At 38.1% G+C, this 17,210-nt stretch overlaps 2 protein-coding genes and 1 long non-coding RNA gene across 8 annotated transcripts; 1 reads left to right on the top strand and 2 right to left on the bottom strand.

The window, feature by feature from the left end:
• Positions 1 to 4,796: 4,796 nt before the first annotated feature.
• Positions 4,797 to 11,716, top strand: LOC103722662 (ADP-ribosylation factor). The gene is made up of 7 exons (XM_039124067.1): positions 4,797 to 4,937; positions 5,925 to 6,080; positions 7,181 to 7,251; positions 9,541 to 9,660; positions 10,919 to 11,037; positions 11,175 to 11,256; positions 11,359 to 11,716. The coding sequence occupies exons 2-7, from the start codon at positions 5,933 to 5,935 to the stop codon at positions 11,362 to 11,364; spliced, it is 546 nt and encodes a 181-aa protein (XP_038979995.1). The 5' UTR covers positions 4,797 to 4,937; positions 5,925 to 5,932; the 3' UTR covers positions 11,365 to 11,716.
• Positions 11,717 to 12,923: 1,207 nt separating this feature from the next.
• Positions 12,924 to 14,010, bottom strand: LOC120110132. Of its 6 annotated transcripts, none has more exons than XR_005510854.1 (4): positions 13,717 to 13,796; positions 13,601 to 13,626; positions 13,094 to 13,186; positions 12,924 to 13,003 (listed from the first exon to the last, which is right to left on the bottom strand). XR_005510854.1 is itself a non-coding variant. In XM_039124081.1 (4 exons), exons 1-4 carry the CDS (start codon positions 13,846 to 13,848, stop codon positions 12,977 to 12,979), a joined length of 288 nt encoding a protein of 95 aa, XP_038980009.1. In that variant the 5' UTR covers positions 13,849 to 14,010; the 3' UTR covers positions 12,924 to 12,976. The 6 variants fall into 6 exon arrangements, 4 of the variants coding, with proteins under 4 accessions (XP_038980009.1, XP_038980005.1, XP_038980003.1 ...); XR_005510853.1 differs by having other exon boundaries at positions 13,601 to 13,629; XM_039124081.1 differs by having other exon boundaries at positions 13,707 to 14,010.
• An 18-nt stretch (positions 14,011 to 14,028) lies between these two features.
• LOC120110140 lies at positions 14,029 to 15,145 on the bottom strand. Its single transcript, XR_005510855.1, has 4 exons — positions 14,905 to 15,145; positions 14,727 to 14,799; positions 14,424 to 14,530; positions 14,029 to 14,149 (listed from the first exon to the last, which is right to left on the bottom strand). It is a non-coding gene; the product is annotated as an uncharacterized LOC120110140 (long non-coding RNA).
• Positions 15,146 to 17,210: the final 2,065 nt, after the last annotated feature.

The raw sequence follows: 17,210 nt of genomic DNA on the forward strand, positions 1-17,210 counted from the left end.
AATTCAGTTCCATGATCACTTCGAATTGCTATTAAGGTGAGCTTCTTTTCATTTATGATATAATTATAATATTTCAAGAATGCTGAAAATGCTTCATTCTTATGTGCCAAAAATGAAACCCATGTATATCTTGAAAAATCATCTACTATAACTAGTCCATACTTCTTCCCTCCTAGACTCGCAGTTCTAGTGGGTCCAAATAGATCCATATGTATGAGTTCAAAAGGCCTAGTTGTTGATACTATATTATTTGATTTGAAGGATGATTTTGTTTGTTTTTCTAATGAGCATGGTCCACAAATTTTGTCCTTTTCAAAGATCAATTTTGGCACATCTTTTATTAATTCCTTCTTGACTAGTTTTGATATTAATTCCATACTAGCATGTCCTAGTCTACGATGCCAAAGCCAACTTGTTTCATTTTTCTTTTCTTCATTAGTAATTAAACATAATCCATTTTTCTTGCCTAATTCATGAGGATCTACCATGTAAATATTTCTTTGCCTTTGTCCTATAAGTACAATGCTATTATCTTTAGGATTTGTGATTATGCATACTGATGCTTCAAATGTGACTTTAAACCCTTTATCACAAAATTGACTTATGCTAAGTAGGTTATGTTTCAAACCATTAACTAATAAGACATTTTCTATGAAGGTAGATGGAGTAATGAAAATTTTACCCTTTCCAATGATATACCCTTTTCCATTGTCTTCATAGGTTACTACTCCACCCTTCTTAGATTCCAAGGTGACAAATTAGTCTACGTCACCGGTCATGTGTCTTGAACAGCCGCTATCTAGATACCATCGTTTATCCACTTTATTAGCTGCAAGACACCCCTCATCGTCATTGGCCATATGGCATATTTGGGCCGTCTCTTGATGATCTTCCTCTTCCGAACTTGACTCCTCACTTTCACTCCATTCAGCCATGAAGTTCCTCTTTTTAAGTTTTCTTGCCATCCACTTTAATTCCGGGCAATCTATCTTATAATGCCCGGGCTTGTTACACTCATAACAAATAGGTGTTTTCTTTTTCTTTTCTTTGTCCTTACCCTTTTCTTTGCTTGAGCTACCTTTGAAGAAGGGTTTTTTTTTATGAAATCTCTTCTTACCTCTCATAAATTTTCTGAATTTTCTTCCAAGCATAGCCATTCCTTCTTCATCAAATTTATCATCATCATCAGATTATTCCGACTCAGTTTCTTGTTTTGGAGTGGTAGACTTTAGGGCAATGGTCTTTCTTCTCTTGACCTCATCTTCTGAATTTTGCCTCATGGTCAACTCATGGGTCATGAGTGATCCTAGAAGTTCCTCCAATTGCAGTGTATTGAGGTCCTTTGCTTCCTGAATTGCTGTTACCTTGGCCTCCCAAACTCTTGGTAGAGACCTGAGAATTTTTCGCACCAATTCAGAGTTAGTATAAGACTTTCCTAAACTCTTTAGCCCATTTATGATTTCAGTAAAACGAGTAAACATTTCAATTATGGACTCAGTGGATTCCATTTTAAATAATTTATACTTATGTACTAATATGTTTATTTTTGACTCCTTAACTTGATTAGTTCCTTTATTTGTGACCTCAAGTTTATCCCAAATTTCTTTTGCAGAGATGCATGTAGATATTCTATTGAATTCACTTACATCTAGTAAACAGTAAAGTACATTAATCGCTTTAGAATTTAATTGTGTTAGTCTTCTATCACTTTCATTCCAATCCATTTCTGGTTTGGGTATGATAGTGCCCTCTATACTAATTATGGGTGTGTGAGGTCCTCTAGTTATAATATACCACAATTCATACTCTAGAGCTTGAATGAATATCCTCATCCTAGCTTTTCAGTATGTGTAATTTGTGCCATTAAATAGATGAGGTCTATTTGTGGATTTCCCCTCACTCATAGAACATCCCACTTGGGTTGTCATGATCTTTGACTCTTGATTGTGAGATCAACAAATACTATAGGAGTACCTTGCTCTGATACCACTTGTTGCCCAAGGTGACAAGCCAAGAGGGGGGGAGGGGTGAATTGGTTTCTCTTAATTTTTACTATCTTACTTATGTCAATTTATGAGTTAGTGAAATATAACAAAGCACAATACAAACACACAAGAAGTATAGTGGTTCGGTGCTCTCCTAAGCACCTACGTCCACTCCCCAAGCGACCCCCTTGGAAATTCACTATAATCCCACGGATTACAGTTGGATTGTTTTCCGGGCTCACAATCCAAAAACCTTTACACTTTGATTTTCCGGGATCACCAAAAACCTATGTTGGTTTTACGGGCTCATCAACGAACCTATGTTGGTTTTACGGGCTCACCAACGAACCTTTACAATTGGTTTTACGGGTTCACCAATAAACCTACACTATTGGTTTTACGGGCTCACCAACAAACCTTTACAAGGTGATTAATAAAAGAAGTAAGAAAGTTGAAGCTCCTAGATGAGCAAATATAACAATTATAATCTACAAAGAAGAGTTTAGAGAATAGTTATCGCTTGATGAGACTTCTCTCTTCTTTGTCAAGAATGCTTCACTCTTCAAGGGTGGATGGAGCTCTTAATATCTCTTGGAATCTGCTCAACCACTTTCTTTTGACTCTTGAATGAAGCACTTGAATGAAGAAGATTAGGGCACTTGTCTTTCTTGAGTAATCTTTGATATTTTGCAAAAGGATGTTTCCTCTGATGAATAGTGTCACTTTAAATAGTTTGCTTCATCCATTGGACAAGCCCCAATGGTTAGAATTCAAAAACTAGCCGTTACTCACTGTTAGAAGGTCAAAAAGTACTTCTGCAGAACTAGCCGTTATGCTTCTGCCCGTGCTTGGGTCGACTCAACTTTTACTGGGGTCGACCCAACTTTCACTTGGGTCGACTCAACCTTTACTAGGGTCGACCCTCTCAGAACCACAGAACCTTGCATTTCAGCCTTCCTTCACTTGGGTCGACTCAACATCTTTTTGGGTCGACTCAAGGTTCAGTTGGGTCGACTCAACTTCCACTTGGGTCGACCCTCTCAGGGTTTTCAGAGAACCTATTTTTGAATGTCATTGCCTTTGGGTCGACTCATGTTAACTTGGGGTCGACTCAAGTTTGGGTCGACTCAAGTTTCATTTGGGTCGACCCTCTTAGTATTTCCAGAGAACTGCTTTCTTGAGGCTTGAGGTTTGGGTCGACTCATTCTTTGCTTGGGTCGACCCAACTACTGTTCATCCATGCCATTTTTGCAGAAGTGTGCCAGATGGTTTCTTGATGTGCCGGGGTCGACTCAATCCACACTTTGCTGCAACTTAATGTTAGATTCATCCATATAAACAATGAAATGCATCTTTATCTTATTATACTAATGTGCTGAGAGTAACAGATTTATAAATGATGTATCGAATTAACTTGTAACATACTCTTGATTATTGTATTAATCATCAAAATACCACTATCATCCTCACTTACCACTCCAAGGTTAGTAGGAATGCTTACTGGCTCTTTGGTGGATGTGGGTCCACATGATGAATCTGGGTGGAGCAATGAGTGAGGCTTCTGGTGCAACTATAGCATGGTTAAGGAGCTAATTTATGGATGTTTACCTACAAAAGTTGCTTGACCAAGGAGACAAGGGGTTGATGACTCCAAAAGAAAGAAAAAGAGCTGGAAAACCATTTATGGAGAATGTTGCTGTATGCGTCTTGCTCTTTAACATTTTAGTCAATTTTGTTTAGTATAAAACTTTGTGGCAGGATGGTTATATGATATGAGGGTACAAATGCCTGAAGATGCCATTAACATGCATGGTTTAGAACATACACTGTGAAAACTATCCTATAGGAAGTCTTTGTGCATTTAAAATATCACATCTTGCATAATAGCTAGAAGACCATGGTTTACCTGAAGAATTTCCAAGCTGCCAAGTATTTCTCAGCCATACACATACTTTAGCCATTTTCTAATACCACAAACTGATTTCATTGAATATGATAGTTTTCCAATCCTTTCATTAAGAGCAAGGGAAAAAATCGATTTGATGATTGTAGATCATGGTTTTGCAGTCAAGTGGACCTAGATTTAACTAGTAATTAATCAAGTATATTAAATTAAGATACATTGTTTAGGTATGGCTCCCAATTTATGATAGGAACTCTATGATGATCTAACTGGTACTTAAAGTCAACTATCATTTTATGTTGAAGCTAAATTCAGAAAAGCCAATAGGACGGTTGACTGGATAGTATCTTTTGTTACTGATCATAGTAGATCTATGTTGTGGAAGTTCTCCTCTTTGTTACCTAATCAATTTCGGGATTTGTTGATGACTGATGCAAATGGTTGTATTTATTCAATGGCTGCCAGTTCAAGAAAAAATAAAAAGAAAACCATAGCTAGTTTGGGATCTAATACGATCTTAAACATGGTAGGTTAGATTTTGGTCCAAATCTTTGATTTGGAGCTGGTAAGGAGCACAATTGAGTCGATTCCGGTCGAGAGACACTGGATATGACCTGGTTGCAGCTCTAATTCAAGCATCCACCGATATTTCTCAACATCCACTAAATCAATGACTTCATATTTAATTTTGCGACTTAACCCGATAGAGCAATTTGGTCCACCTAAACAAATCATCCGGTCCGGTCCACCCAACCCACACCCACTACTAGGTTGGAGCAAAGTGACTTGTCAACCAACGGTTGGTAACTTAACTTGGTCCGCGGGACCCCACCAAATAGACGGCCCAGATGAGCTCTGGTTACATAACGGCGGAGCTATGCGGCAACGAAACGGCTGATCGGGATGCGGGCGGCTAGAGTGACGGCGAGGAGACGCCCGTTATCTACCGTCCTAATAAAGGGGGTGGCCTTCGTTTCTTCGGGCTCTGGTGGTGGACAGCTCCTCCTGAGGTCACCTCGCTCGGATCGCCTCTCATTCCTTTCCCTCTCGTAAGCGATTCGATCTTCTACTCGTGGCTTCGTTGTTTATTTGATCTTTTTAGCTTGCTGGAATCCTAGATCGGGCCTTGCGCGTAGATCCGTTGTGCTTTTTTGTAGTTTTTTTTTTTTTGGCGATCCGGTTCAATTTCTGAAGATTTTATCCACTTGGATGTGAAAACTTGATGTGAAATTTGGAATGTTTGAATGTACTGGAAAAGGATATAGGATCTGTCCCTATATTTTTTGATCTGATGGATTTTGGCATCTTGGTGTCGTGTTTCGTCATTTGATATGTTTCTTAGGGTTTACATGAATGATTTTTGAATTCTTGTCGATCTTAGGTCGAAGATCTTCCTTTTGTTTATTCATGTCTTCATTTTTGCCTATTACTTATTGTTTTGCTTTTGTTTTGTGTTCGGATCTTGTTGATGGATCAAAAATGGCTCTTTTGTGGTGTTAGACTTAAAATTGATATTTTCTTGATGCTTGTTGCTTTCAGTGTTTTTTGCGGAATTTTTTATTGGATGTTCGTTCAGAATATTGTGTAGATCTACTTATTCATTAGGGGTCTGAAAATATTGTTTTCTGAATACAGAATAGATGATAATGTCGAAGCTTCAGCAGTTAATATAATTTTAATCGTCTCCCCTGCTTTTGCATCCAGTGCATTGTTTTTAAAAATTTGTGCTTTTATGCATTCATCTATTGTCAAATTTCTGCGATTAGGGGAAAAAAGCAACACATTGAATTTTTGATATTTCATCTGACATTCATGAGAATCATACACAGTGCCTTGATGGCTAATTGGCTATTGATCAGTAGGTAATTACAACGCAAATCATCTCAGTAGGGTTGAATGCCAGATTTTGTCCCAAGAGAAGTTTATAGCTTTATTCATTTATTCATCTTTGATATAATAAAATCCTTGTATGTGTGTATCTGGTATTATTACAAGCTATAAGTCTTGTTATTTGATTATGAACTGGATTGTGTCAGACGTGAAGATGGGGCTGTCTTTCACCAAGCTCTTCAGTCGGCTGTTTGCCAAGAAAGAGATGCGTATTCTTATGGTGGGTCTTGATGCTGCTGGCAAGACCACCATCTTGTACAAGCTGAAGCTGGGAGAGATTGTGACCACCATTCCTACCATTGGTACATACTAAACACAGATAAAATTGAAGCTGTTTTACTTTATTTACTTGTGATGCTCATGGTTTCTTGTTTCTTCAAATTGATTTTTTTTCACTGATGGCCGAGGCTTGGGTGCTTAAGAGCATATGTCTGGCGCACCATTTCTAGGAACATTTTAGCTTTGTTTAGCGAGTAATTGACCATGAAGTATGAAAATATCAAATCTCTAGTTCATTTCATTTCGGTCCACAGTTAGGTTCAACATCTTGGGAGTTGCTGCAGCTTAAATGGTGCTTTCAAATGATGTTCTCCAACATGGAAGCACCATTACAATTGATAATCTCACAAAGCAGATGCCACTTTCTCTTGGGAAGACGGGATTCTGTTTTCACTAACATTAACCAATGTGATTAAATAAATCACAAGAACTATAATTTGTTTAAAGTCTTTGGGTTGCTTAGAAACAGTAATTCTGCATGGTTGATTTTTTTTTTCCAACTTTAGGTTGATTATGTCCTTTATTTGCCACTGTTTTTGTTCCTTTCTATGATTTGATGTAAAACTACTCTTTTGTAACACGATTCAAGAGCTTCTTTAATATTAATGATGGTATCATCTTATGTTTGTCCCAACCATTCCTGGTGAGAAGTCATATCAAGGGACTGACATGTTGTTCTCCCATATTCTTTCCATATCCTTAAATTTTGCTTTTCAGAATTTTTCTGGAAGGCTTGACCATTCAGAACTTATCTCAGTTCTACACCCCCTTCCTTCTGAAGCGGCCTTAAGGCCCTGTGTTAGTAACATACCTTCTCAAAAAAATCTGTCCGCCTCATCTGATTATCTTTGAATCAGGTTGATTTGTCTTTGCATTTCTCTTCGTTGGTTTATATTGATTACAGTGAGCTAACTCTGTGCTATCGATTTCAACTGGAGCCTTTGTTTATCATCTATTTCCAACAAAATTGCATTTTAAACATGTAGAATATGATGGATGCTGTTTTCTTCTTGTATGTATGGAGTTTATCATATGTGGCCCATCTACTGTGTCAAACTTTTTAACTGCAACTTTGTTTTATTTTATTTTAATTTTTGACTTTGTGTTGTCACACGTTTGTCAGGATTTAATGTGGAGACGGTGGAATATAAGAACATTAGCTTCACCGTGTGGGATGTTGGTGGTCAGGACAAGGTTTGTACTCTCTCTATATAACGTTTGTTGAGTAATATATGCAAAATGGGTAATGTTTGCTGCTGTGATTTCATTTATATCTTTATTTGGAGTTTCGCATATGATGAAAATAATAGTATTCCAAGGAGTGATGGATATCTTGCTATCTCAAACTTGTCACCAATGTAAGGGACCTAAGATGGTTGGATAACTATGGGGAGAGTACATTACTGCGCACTTAATTCATAGCATATTACACTGAAAGAAGTTTACCTATCTTATCTTTTCCTATCAAAAAAAGGTTATACATTGAAATTTTAAAAAAATGCTATCAATTTTTTCCAATGTATTAATTGCACTTACCTAGTTCTTTGAAGTAGTTTCTCATATATTACTAATTATGCTTGGCATTTTCAATGTGCTTTTCTTCTGTGTGACCCATAAGATCATTGTACGAATAGATACAATAACTCTTTCTGTTTATCTGAACTTACCATCTCATTTTTTTTTTTGAGATTGAGTACTGGGGAAGTCCTTGAAAATATATCAGGAGTAAGTTCAAAGATGTGCTGCCATCATATTAGTAATGGTATTTCATATGGCTGAAAATGAGTGGGATATTATCCGACTGTATCCGGATTTGTATCCAATTTGAATTGGGTTCGGATAAAAAAGTTTTGAATCTGATTAGATACGAATTTGGATTTGGATAGGTATTCATTAATTTTCCTGGATATGCATCCGGATTTGGATTTTGAAAATTTTATGGAACCAGATCCAGAAATTAGGTAAAAAAGATTATCTAAAATACCACCTCTACCAAGGATTGAATGTGTACTCTCCGGCTTAGTTGCCAACTATTCAGCCGCCAAGGCAACTTTGACACTTGTTACATATACTTGTATCATAAAAACAATATATATCATATGTTATTTATTAATTCTTTTTATCAAAATAAATCCTTTAAGCTATGATAAAAAGGGAATGTTTTTCAAAATTTTATTGTTCAAAATATTCAAAAATATCAATACATATAACATAATCCTACATTTATACATAATACAAATTCTCTATAAAATAGATAAATTATTTTTATTATATATTTGTATTTTAAAATTAATTTATAATATATCTTTGATTTAAATCTAATCGAACCAACGATCAAGATCCTTGGTCTTATCGGTCTCCATGCAAGTTTAATAATTATCATTTAGACTCTTGCCGGTTAATTGTGCATCGTGTGTGATCTTGATATTGGATCCCATACCCATCCTTTACAACTGTCATTTATATTGGTTTTTGTTATTAAAATTCACTCAAAATCCGATTTATATCCTAATGATATCGAATTTGTATGTGTATCCACGTAGAGCAAATATGGATATGGTATATATCGGATCTGTATTTGTATCCATTCAGAACAAACATGGATATTTATCTTGGTATTTGTTTAATATCCGTATCCATATACATATAAACTAAAAAAATATAGTTATGGATATGGATATATCAATTTTTGATCTGAATCTGATCCGTTTTTAGCCTAGTATTTCATTATTTTCAAGTGAAGCCTGTGGGGGTGCCTTTATTCTGATATCATTTCAGATACAGATCTGGATGAGCAGTTATGGATTAGATTTATGTTGTGTGCAGCTTCTAGAAGCTAAACTCTGTTATTTCTCTCAAGGTAGTGTGACTTGGCTTGAGTGCTGACCTTTCTAAAAAAATTGGGTGTTAAATCTTCTCACCTGATGACATGGTTCTGAGTTTATTTGCAATGCTTGGACCTGTTATAATCCTACCCTTTACACCCAAAAAGCCAAGGGATTAAGAGTGGTGAATGCTGGGGTCTTAACCAGGATTGTAACAAACCACGATGCCCTGTAGTTGTTCTCGTCAGCCTACTTCAGAGTATGTTTAATCTTTCATGTGGTTGTTTCTAAAGCAACAAATTGTTTGTATTGGTATCACCAATTAATCAAAAGTTAGTATATAAAAACCTAATGATTACATGAATCTTTTTTAGTCTAATTATCCCAATGTGATAAATATTTGCTGGGAAGTATACCTGTGCTTACCGCATTCCTGAGATATTTTCAACAACTTATACATAGTGGTTTCATATGTGTATACATGCCAGTGCACCCACAGGGAGAGAGAGTTCAAAGCTTCTGTATAATCTCTCACTTTCTTTCTTTTCAATCCACTACAGCTTGAACAACTTGGGTTTAAGATATCAAGTAAAAAATACATTTCTCATGGTTTGCATATACTTGATGGTAATGATTGTTTGTGTGCTGATATTATCAGATCCGACCTCTATGGAGACATTACTTCCAGAACACCCAGGGCCTTATCTTTGTTGTCGACAGCAATGACAGAGATCGTATTGTTGAGGCTAGAGATGAACTGCACAGGATGCTTAATGAGGTATCCTTGTAAAATCATTTTTCATTTCAGTTTCGATTTGATTATTTTGTGTAGAAAATTGAACTTCTTCGTGTTTATGGGGGCTCATTAAGTTTTCAGTTGGGGGGCCATATTTATCCTTCTCTCTTTTAGACTTTTCTTTGAAATGTTTGATGCCTATACTACTACATAGGTAATTCTTGAATAGAATGAAGTAATAGGATAAATTTGGCTGTCTGTATAATAAAAATAACTAGTTTCTTATTTTTGTTAAAATAATTTGTTCCATACTGCGGTAGCCTTACTGTGAGGATGGATAAATTTGGCTGCCTGTATAATCAAAAGAATAGTTTCTTTTTCTTAAAAAAAATATATCCATGCTGCAGTAGCCTTACTGTCAGGATACCCTATCCAGACTGGTGGAGTATTGCTTCCTCACCCCCTCGACTTCTTTTCCAAAAGCTATAGTTTTCCATACCGTATTGCTCCAATCACTCATAAGAATGCCAACTTATGTCAATAATGTGCTTTGTTTTATTCCTCTTATGCAGCATGTCTGATACTGTAAGCTACCCCTGAGCCTCTTTTATTGCTCTTGTATATTCATTTTGGAAGTGCTTAGAGAAATATTCTGTTGTTGTTGATGATGATAATTGTCATCATTATCATCACCATCAGGAGGAATACATTATCATTATGCCATCATTATTATTAATATAAGGATCACTTTGGTTTGTAACCTTTTTAGAAAGCATTGTGAAAAATTATAGTGGAGTTGCAAGAAACATGCCATATGGCAGTCCACCAAACACAGTAGATGTAACTTTATAATAACTCAATCTGTATTGGTTTCTGTTTGGGCAACTTCTGGTTCCTGGTTCCTGGTTTACCTGCCATCCGAGTTGACATCAATTTTCATTCCTGGACCCTGGTCTCGATTGCCGTGTAATTTTTGTTCCACGCATTGTGTATAAAGCAAGACCTCTGGATGTAGAACAGTCATGGTCGTGTATTAAGTATGGCATATTAAAATGAAAACTAGCCGGCCGTGATCATTAAAATGGAAGTCAAACAAAGGGCCTGGAAATAGTTTCACCATAATGTTTTCATCTGGGTCGGTTGACAAAAATCAATATTTATTAGGGTAGGAGTCCTTGGCTGGCCCTTCCGTGGTTTGCCAACTAAAGCCTGCTAGCGTCGAACATTACGTAAGAAGCTCTAAGCGCTATCGCTACATCTCATGCAAAATGGATAACTGAGATTTTTTTTTGCATGGCAGGATGAATTGAGGGATGCAGTGCTGCTGGTCTTTGCGAACAAGCAAGATCTTCCTAATGCCATGAATGCCGCAGAAATCACTGATAAGCTTGGCTTGCACTCCCTCCGTCAACGTCACTGGTAAATATTGCATGTTCTTCACTTGGTGCTTAACCTTTCAAGACTTCTCTTAATAATCCAATTTCTAGGGTACTTCAAAAGTACCCAAACCTATCTGCTTCCAATACTTCGATTTAGTAAAATTCAGTTTCCTCCAGGTACATCCAGAGCACATGTGCCACGTCTGGGGAGGGTCTGTATGAGGGATTGGACTGGCTCTCAAACAACATTGCTAACAAGGTCTGCCTCATGAATGCATGATCGACGCCCTTCTTATATTTCATTTCTGTTGAAGTCCAGCCTTTTGTGACTCGTGATCATTCCTCCCCCAATTTTCTGCAGGCATAGATAATGCTGGTTGGGAACCTTGTTGGAGCTGAAAAGATTAGTACATATCGAGTATGCAAGAGTGCTGCCCCAAGGATCAATTTGCTTATGTTTCTACCTCCATAGACTCGAGCATCTGTTGTCATTTAGATAAAGAATGATCTGGAAATTTGTTCTCCTTACCTAGCTACTAAATTTTTGCTATTTTTCTTTTACCTGCCAATTGCGTTGTTTGAAGACCTTGCTTGGGTGATATAATAGTTTTATTTCTACAAAAGAACTTGGTTCGTATAAGACCTATCTGCCACTTCCAACACATGATTTGTTTGTATTTCTGTACTGATATTTTATATACTGTTTGATGCTTCGTACTTGGAATAATTTTAGGAAAGTTTATTTAGTTTCTTCTTTCAAAAGTGATTTCCAGACTTAATCTTACCCATTCCAGGTTAAGGGGAGAAATCAGGCTATTTTAATTTGATCGACAATCAGATGATATTTGATGTTAAAAAATGAGAGAGCATGTTATCCTAAACAGGCATTGAATTAGAGGGTGTTGATGTTTGCTAATTTCAAGCCATCAAGAAAGACGGCGCTGCTAGGGATTTATAGGTGCCAGAAACCTGATCTGCTGCAAGTATCAGTGAGAGGAATGCGAAGGTTACACGTTAACTGTGTCTTTCTTATGCTAGACTTCTACTCGAGAATTTGAGAGGAAAACTCTTTATTAGTATCCGATCCATTTTCAGTCTTATAGACTGAATACAACGGGCTCTCCATCAAGCCATCAGGTTTGTGATATAAATCATATACTTTAAAAAATATTTCATGCACCATTTTGGGCCTAGCTGAATCTTGCATGAACCCAAACCACCTGCATCCAAATGTTAACTGGGGAAACAAATTTTCAGACATTCAATAATCCCACAAAGAAGCTTAGTAAAAAAAGAAAAAACAAAATCCAAAGTAGCAGAGCTTAAGATCGGGCTGAAAGACATTGCTACAAAATTATCCCAGACATATTTCATACTCTCTATTCAGACACAGTACAATTTATGCCACTGGCAGACAATGAAGCCAGCTCAACACAATAATATCAAGGCCATACAGGCTGCGTAGGAGTTTGCCCCATGCAGTGATACCTGAATAATATTGATAAAGACATCTTCCGAAACTCTACATTTTCATGACATGCAAAAAACATTTTGATATGCAATACATTGCAACTTCAGAAAGAACATCTAAAAAGTTGTGACAAGATTTTCAGTGCAGGAAGTGCAAAGAAACGCTATAATGAGAAGAACCATCCTAAGAATTCCATGGAGCTTGGTGGGAGAGACCAGCAGAAGCCAATGCTTCCGAACTTGTTCATCAAGACAGCAGACATGCTGAATACCTTGTTCAGGGAACGAGTCTTCTGCATCCTGCAACCACGAGTCCAGTGAGAAACAGCAGCTTTTAGGTTATTTCATATGTCAAAAAGAAGTTCATTGGCATCTCACAATTGCTTTTTAAGTTATGGTCTGTCGAACATCGAAGGTTCTGTGATTGTGCGAAGGTGATTCCTCCTTCGAGTCTTACTACCTCTAACACAATATCCTTGAGGGAAAGGAACTGCAATGATTGATCGGGCTCATACAACCTGATTTACCATACAAAACTACAAAACAAAAGAAAAGATTAAGACGAAAAAGAGAAAGAACGTAACTACCAGAATGCCATGCTTAAATTAGATATGTACAATCCTCACCTGCTGGAATATTTTATTTTCCAAGGAAGGATCGGTAATGCAAGCGACTTGTTGTATGTACATTGCTTCACAACCAATCCAGCTTTTGATGTCCTGCTCCATTAAAAGATTATGCAATGTGATGCAGCAATTTTTTATGAAAGCAATAAAAATTGCAGAATCTTATGCATGGAATAAAATTTCTGAAATAATTTCAAGCCTCATAACCCTATAAACTACAATTAAAGATCCTTGCATGAAGAGGAAAAATCCATCTGATTAATTCTGCGCGGTGGGTGGCAAGCAGAAGGCGACATGCTGAATTCTGCTGCCCATGCCTGTGAACTACTTGAAATCTCAAAGAGAGCCATGTGCTGTGTGATCATGTACACGCAGCATATGCACTGGTAGTAACAAGATGTATAGATTCAGCTTTGCTGGTTAAGAACATTAGAGACTCAAAACTTGAGATAATGCTTGTTCATGATTAGGGTTATTTAAAAATAATATCATAGATGGGCTATGTACCTGTGCTTGATCTTCCAGTCTCATTGCTTCTAGGAAAAAGAAGCAAAGAAAAGGTATGAAAACAAAGATGATAATAGATAAATAAACTCATATATCAGATACATACGAACTTTCACCTGCAAAGACATCATCGGTTCCAACAAAGTTGACGAAAAAAGTTTTCTAGCATGACAATCATGATCCAACTGCATGCCTGGATGGGAAGTTGTTACTGAGGTCCTGTTCAAATGCATGTCAATAGTGATCATGATTCTTCTGCTAAATTCTTCTGCTTAAGCTTGTGAAATAATGAGAACTGGCACATCGGTATCTTGCTGTCATCAATCCTTTGTCTGCATGACAACCAGAGAGACTTAGTCTTGACTTTCCTATTTAGTCTCTGTACTCATAATTGTATGTTAATGCATGTTTCCAACCAGTGGTTTTTTAGAATTCATAGCGTAGATGGGTAATTGCTTGTGGTATATATGGACTCTGCTGGAACCACAGCTATGAATACGCTTGGACGGAAGCCTTCAGAAACAAGGACTTAAAGCTGGTCTGTTGGGCCTGCTAGATCATACAAAAGCAAAAGGAAGGATATAAAAACAAACAAGATGATAGAATCATTACTTATCAGGAAATTTGAATGCCATATGCTCTTCACATCAAAAACAAACAGGGGTGATAGATCAAGAAAATCAAAAGGTGGAAGGATGTTTTTCAGCAAGCAACCTTTTACTTCTGAGAATAAATTATCACCAAACTTCCCCCCTCCCAAGCAACTAGTAAAGCTATTTTTTCCCCTTAGATTTCACTAATTGCGGGTCTGATAGCGAATTACCTCTCAAACTTCCTTTTGCATGTCATTATGCTGTTGCTTGGTGTTGTTGAAGACGAGAGATACTGGTGTTGAAGGAGAATGTGCCAATCCTACACCGAGATATCAATCTGCTTGTGAAAGAAAAGAAGAAAATTTAGACCGCATAGATATCAGACCACATCATGAAATAATGTCTTATTGGTTCGGTAAAATTAAGAAATTCGTCCTAATGATGGTACGATACACAGTTCTATTTGAGCAATTTTAAGACACCAACTGCTATCAGATATCCTCTCTGGAAGGTAAGGTTATGAGAATATATACCTGAAAGCATGAGAATGATGCAGAGTATCAAATAGTTGCCAAGCAGTATAACATCCCCTGCTTGCTGAAGCAGCTGCAAAATATGAAGAATAAATTGATGGGCCTATTTGCCAATTATCTTCCATTCATAACTACAGAAAGAGGAAAGAAAGGAGAAAAGGTGGAAATCAGTTCTGACCTCTTTCTTGTAGAGTTGATCACTGCCATTGGCCCATACTTGTTGATTGCTTCAACATGGGTGATGTGTCATCGAATCAGAGGCCAATCAGGCAGCCCTCGGCGACAGATTTGTTGGAGAGAGTCAAATTTTGGAGGGAAGGGAAGCATGGTTGCTCTTCACCAGCACCTACTAACCACTCTGGGAGAGACTCTTCTACTCGATCACCGAGCCGTATGTGCTCCACGGCATCCACACCCTCCACAACTTTAATTCCTCACAAGCACAAACGCTTAGGAATGTGAGTCTAGGAAAGTTCGACGCTTTCTCCAAACTTGAGTTTTGCAGCAAAGACAATTTTGTAAGAGAGGGGAGGTTTTGTATTTCTCTCAGGCTATGGGCACCAAATATATATAACTCCTTCAAGGCGGTGGCATGACAGAGGAGGCTCTCCGGAAGAGACCTCAACTTCGGACATCCTCTAATGAATAATAACTTAAGAGAAGGTAGCAACGATGTTGTCTGGTTGTCCTCCTCCTCCCACCGCCACCACCATTCTTCCCAATTAGCCATGTTATCAAAAAAGAAGTGTCTCTAGTTTGGGGAAGTAGCAGGAGAAGCAAGAGTCTATTTTTCTTCCATTCCGCCCTCTTGCACGAGCACTACTACCCGTCAGCAATAAGAATTCAGGCCCGATGCTCGTGACTTCAGAAGCACCTAAAATCAAGAGAAAATCTAGTTGTGGCAGCATTCCTAAGGATGGAAGTTGCTGGCATAGAGCACAATTCCACAGATCCAGCCTTCGTAGGTTGCGGATCGATGACGAGGAGGGTGTCATCATCCAGCTGGGAAACTCCACGGCCGAGTAACCATTGATTTTAAGCATTTCAAGGCATGGCGGTGGGCAGAGCTCCTCGAATACCTCCCTTATTCTCTTGATATCTTTCCTCCTTGTAATCATTTGCATGAGACTGTTGCACATCAGAAGAGCTGCTCGGTAGAGTGCAATACAAATGTAGGCGGAAAAGATGGGGCTTGGCTTGAAGTGCAGCGGCTTTTGCTTCAACCCTGTCTGATACCCTCTCCAATTTGACCATTATAATAGACCTGAGCTGGGAGAGGGATTTCAACTCTTCCAAGGTGCAGAACCTCTCGTCTTGATGCCCCTTGTGCTTCTGCTCCCAATCATCTTCTCCTACTCCAGATCTGCAACCCTCGCAACCATTCGCTACAAATCCCCAAAGTGAATGCAGTTGTTTCAGTCTCCCTATTCCCATAGGTTAGACCATCAAGTGGTGCACCCAAGACGCCTAGAATCCTTAGATTGATCAACCCCACGACACCCCGAGGGAGGTTGTGCAAATATTTACAATCCATGAGCAACAGGGATTGGAGATTTCTAAGATTCCCTACACTCTCCGGTATCTCTCTTATTCTAGTATCAGAGAGATCAAGTCTCCTAAGGTGCATAAGATCTCCCAAGGAAGTTGAAAGATCGACAATGGCTGTTTTACTTAAGTCCAGGACCCTCAAACTCCTCAGCTTTTTGAAGAGATCTTCTGGAAGATCACGAATAAGTGGGGTATGGAAGAATGACAGGGTCCTTAAGGATGTCTGTTTCATTATCAAGTCAGGTATGGTTTCTAAAGTTTCCATCTACAATTGATAAACGGCGTAGTTTTATCGATGAAAAGGAGGATGTGATCTTATTTTCGAATGCTCGTGCATCTTCCGACGAAGCACTCATCCGCCTGCTATATGCTGAGCTAGAGATCGAAAAAGGTCATGCATCTTGCAACTTATTTGATCATACGAATAAGGACCTGGCTGTAGTAGGTTCCTTTGCACCAACTCCTTCCAATACTCTTCTGGCCACATCTTCCAAGGGCGTATCGTCCTCGGATGTTACAAAGCCCTCTGCAATACAACTACTGACAAAAAAATTTCGCATCAATTTGGTAGTCCTCGGGAAATAATGAAAAGTAAGTGAAGCACTGCTTGAGAGGAGGTGGTAAATGCAGATAGCTCAAGTACAAAGCACCCATCACCTCATCCGGAAGCTTAGTAAAAGACCATTGCTGAGCTAGAAAGGACCTTTTCCCATTCCAAAGGCCTTTTTGCCTTGGTTCGAAGAACCCCTCCAATCGCCCTAAGAGCAAGGGGAAGGCCATCACATTTCTCTACAATTTTCATCCCTATATCTCTTAAGTCATGCATATCTTGTTCATCCCCTTCCTCAAAAACCATGTTGCAAATTAATGACCAACCATCCTCTCGAGACAACTTCTCCACCATGTGACTGTGTATTGCACCCACGTGTTTAGCAA

The sequence above is a fragment of the Phoenix dactylifera genome, chromosome 1 (assembly GCF_009389715.1).
Source record: "Phoenix dactylifera cultivar Barhee BC4 chromosome 1, palm_55x_up_171113_PBpolish2nd_filt_p, whole genome shotgun sequence".
Classification (NCBI taxonomy): domain Eukaryota; kingdom Viridiplantae; phylum Streptophyta; class Magnoliopsida; order Arecales; family Arecaceae; genus Phoenix; species Phoenix dactylifera.

Bases quoted from the DNA above. Each gene is read 5' to 3' on its own strand.
- LOC103722662 (XM_039124067.1), top strand. From the start codon at position 5,933: ATGGGGCTGTCTTTCACCAAGCTCTTCAGTCGGCTGTTTGCCAAGAAA. The intron at 7,252-9,540 runs GTTTGTACTCTC...TGATATTATCAG, and splicing joins ATGTTGGTGGTCAGGACAAG to ATCCGACCTCTATGGAGACA. The intron at 11,038-11,174 runs GTAAATATTGCA...AGTTTCCTCCAG, and splicing joins TCCCTCCGTCAACGTCACTG to GTACATCCAGAGCACATGTG.
- LOC120110132 (XM_039124072.1), bottom strand. From the start codon at position 13,848: ATGATCACTATTGACATGCATTTGAACAGGACCTCAGTAACAACTTCC. The intron at 13,630-13,706 runs GTATGTATCTGA...TCTTTTTCCTAG, and splicing joins GTCTTTGCAGGTGAAAGTTC to AAGCAATGAGACTGGAAGAT. The intron at 13,477-13,600 runs GTACATAGCCCA...TGTTACTACCAG, and splicing joins GACTGGAAGATCAAGCACAG to TGCATATGCTGCGTGTACAT.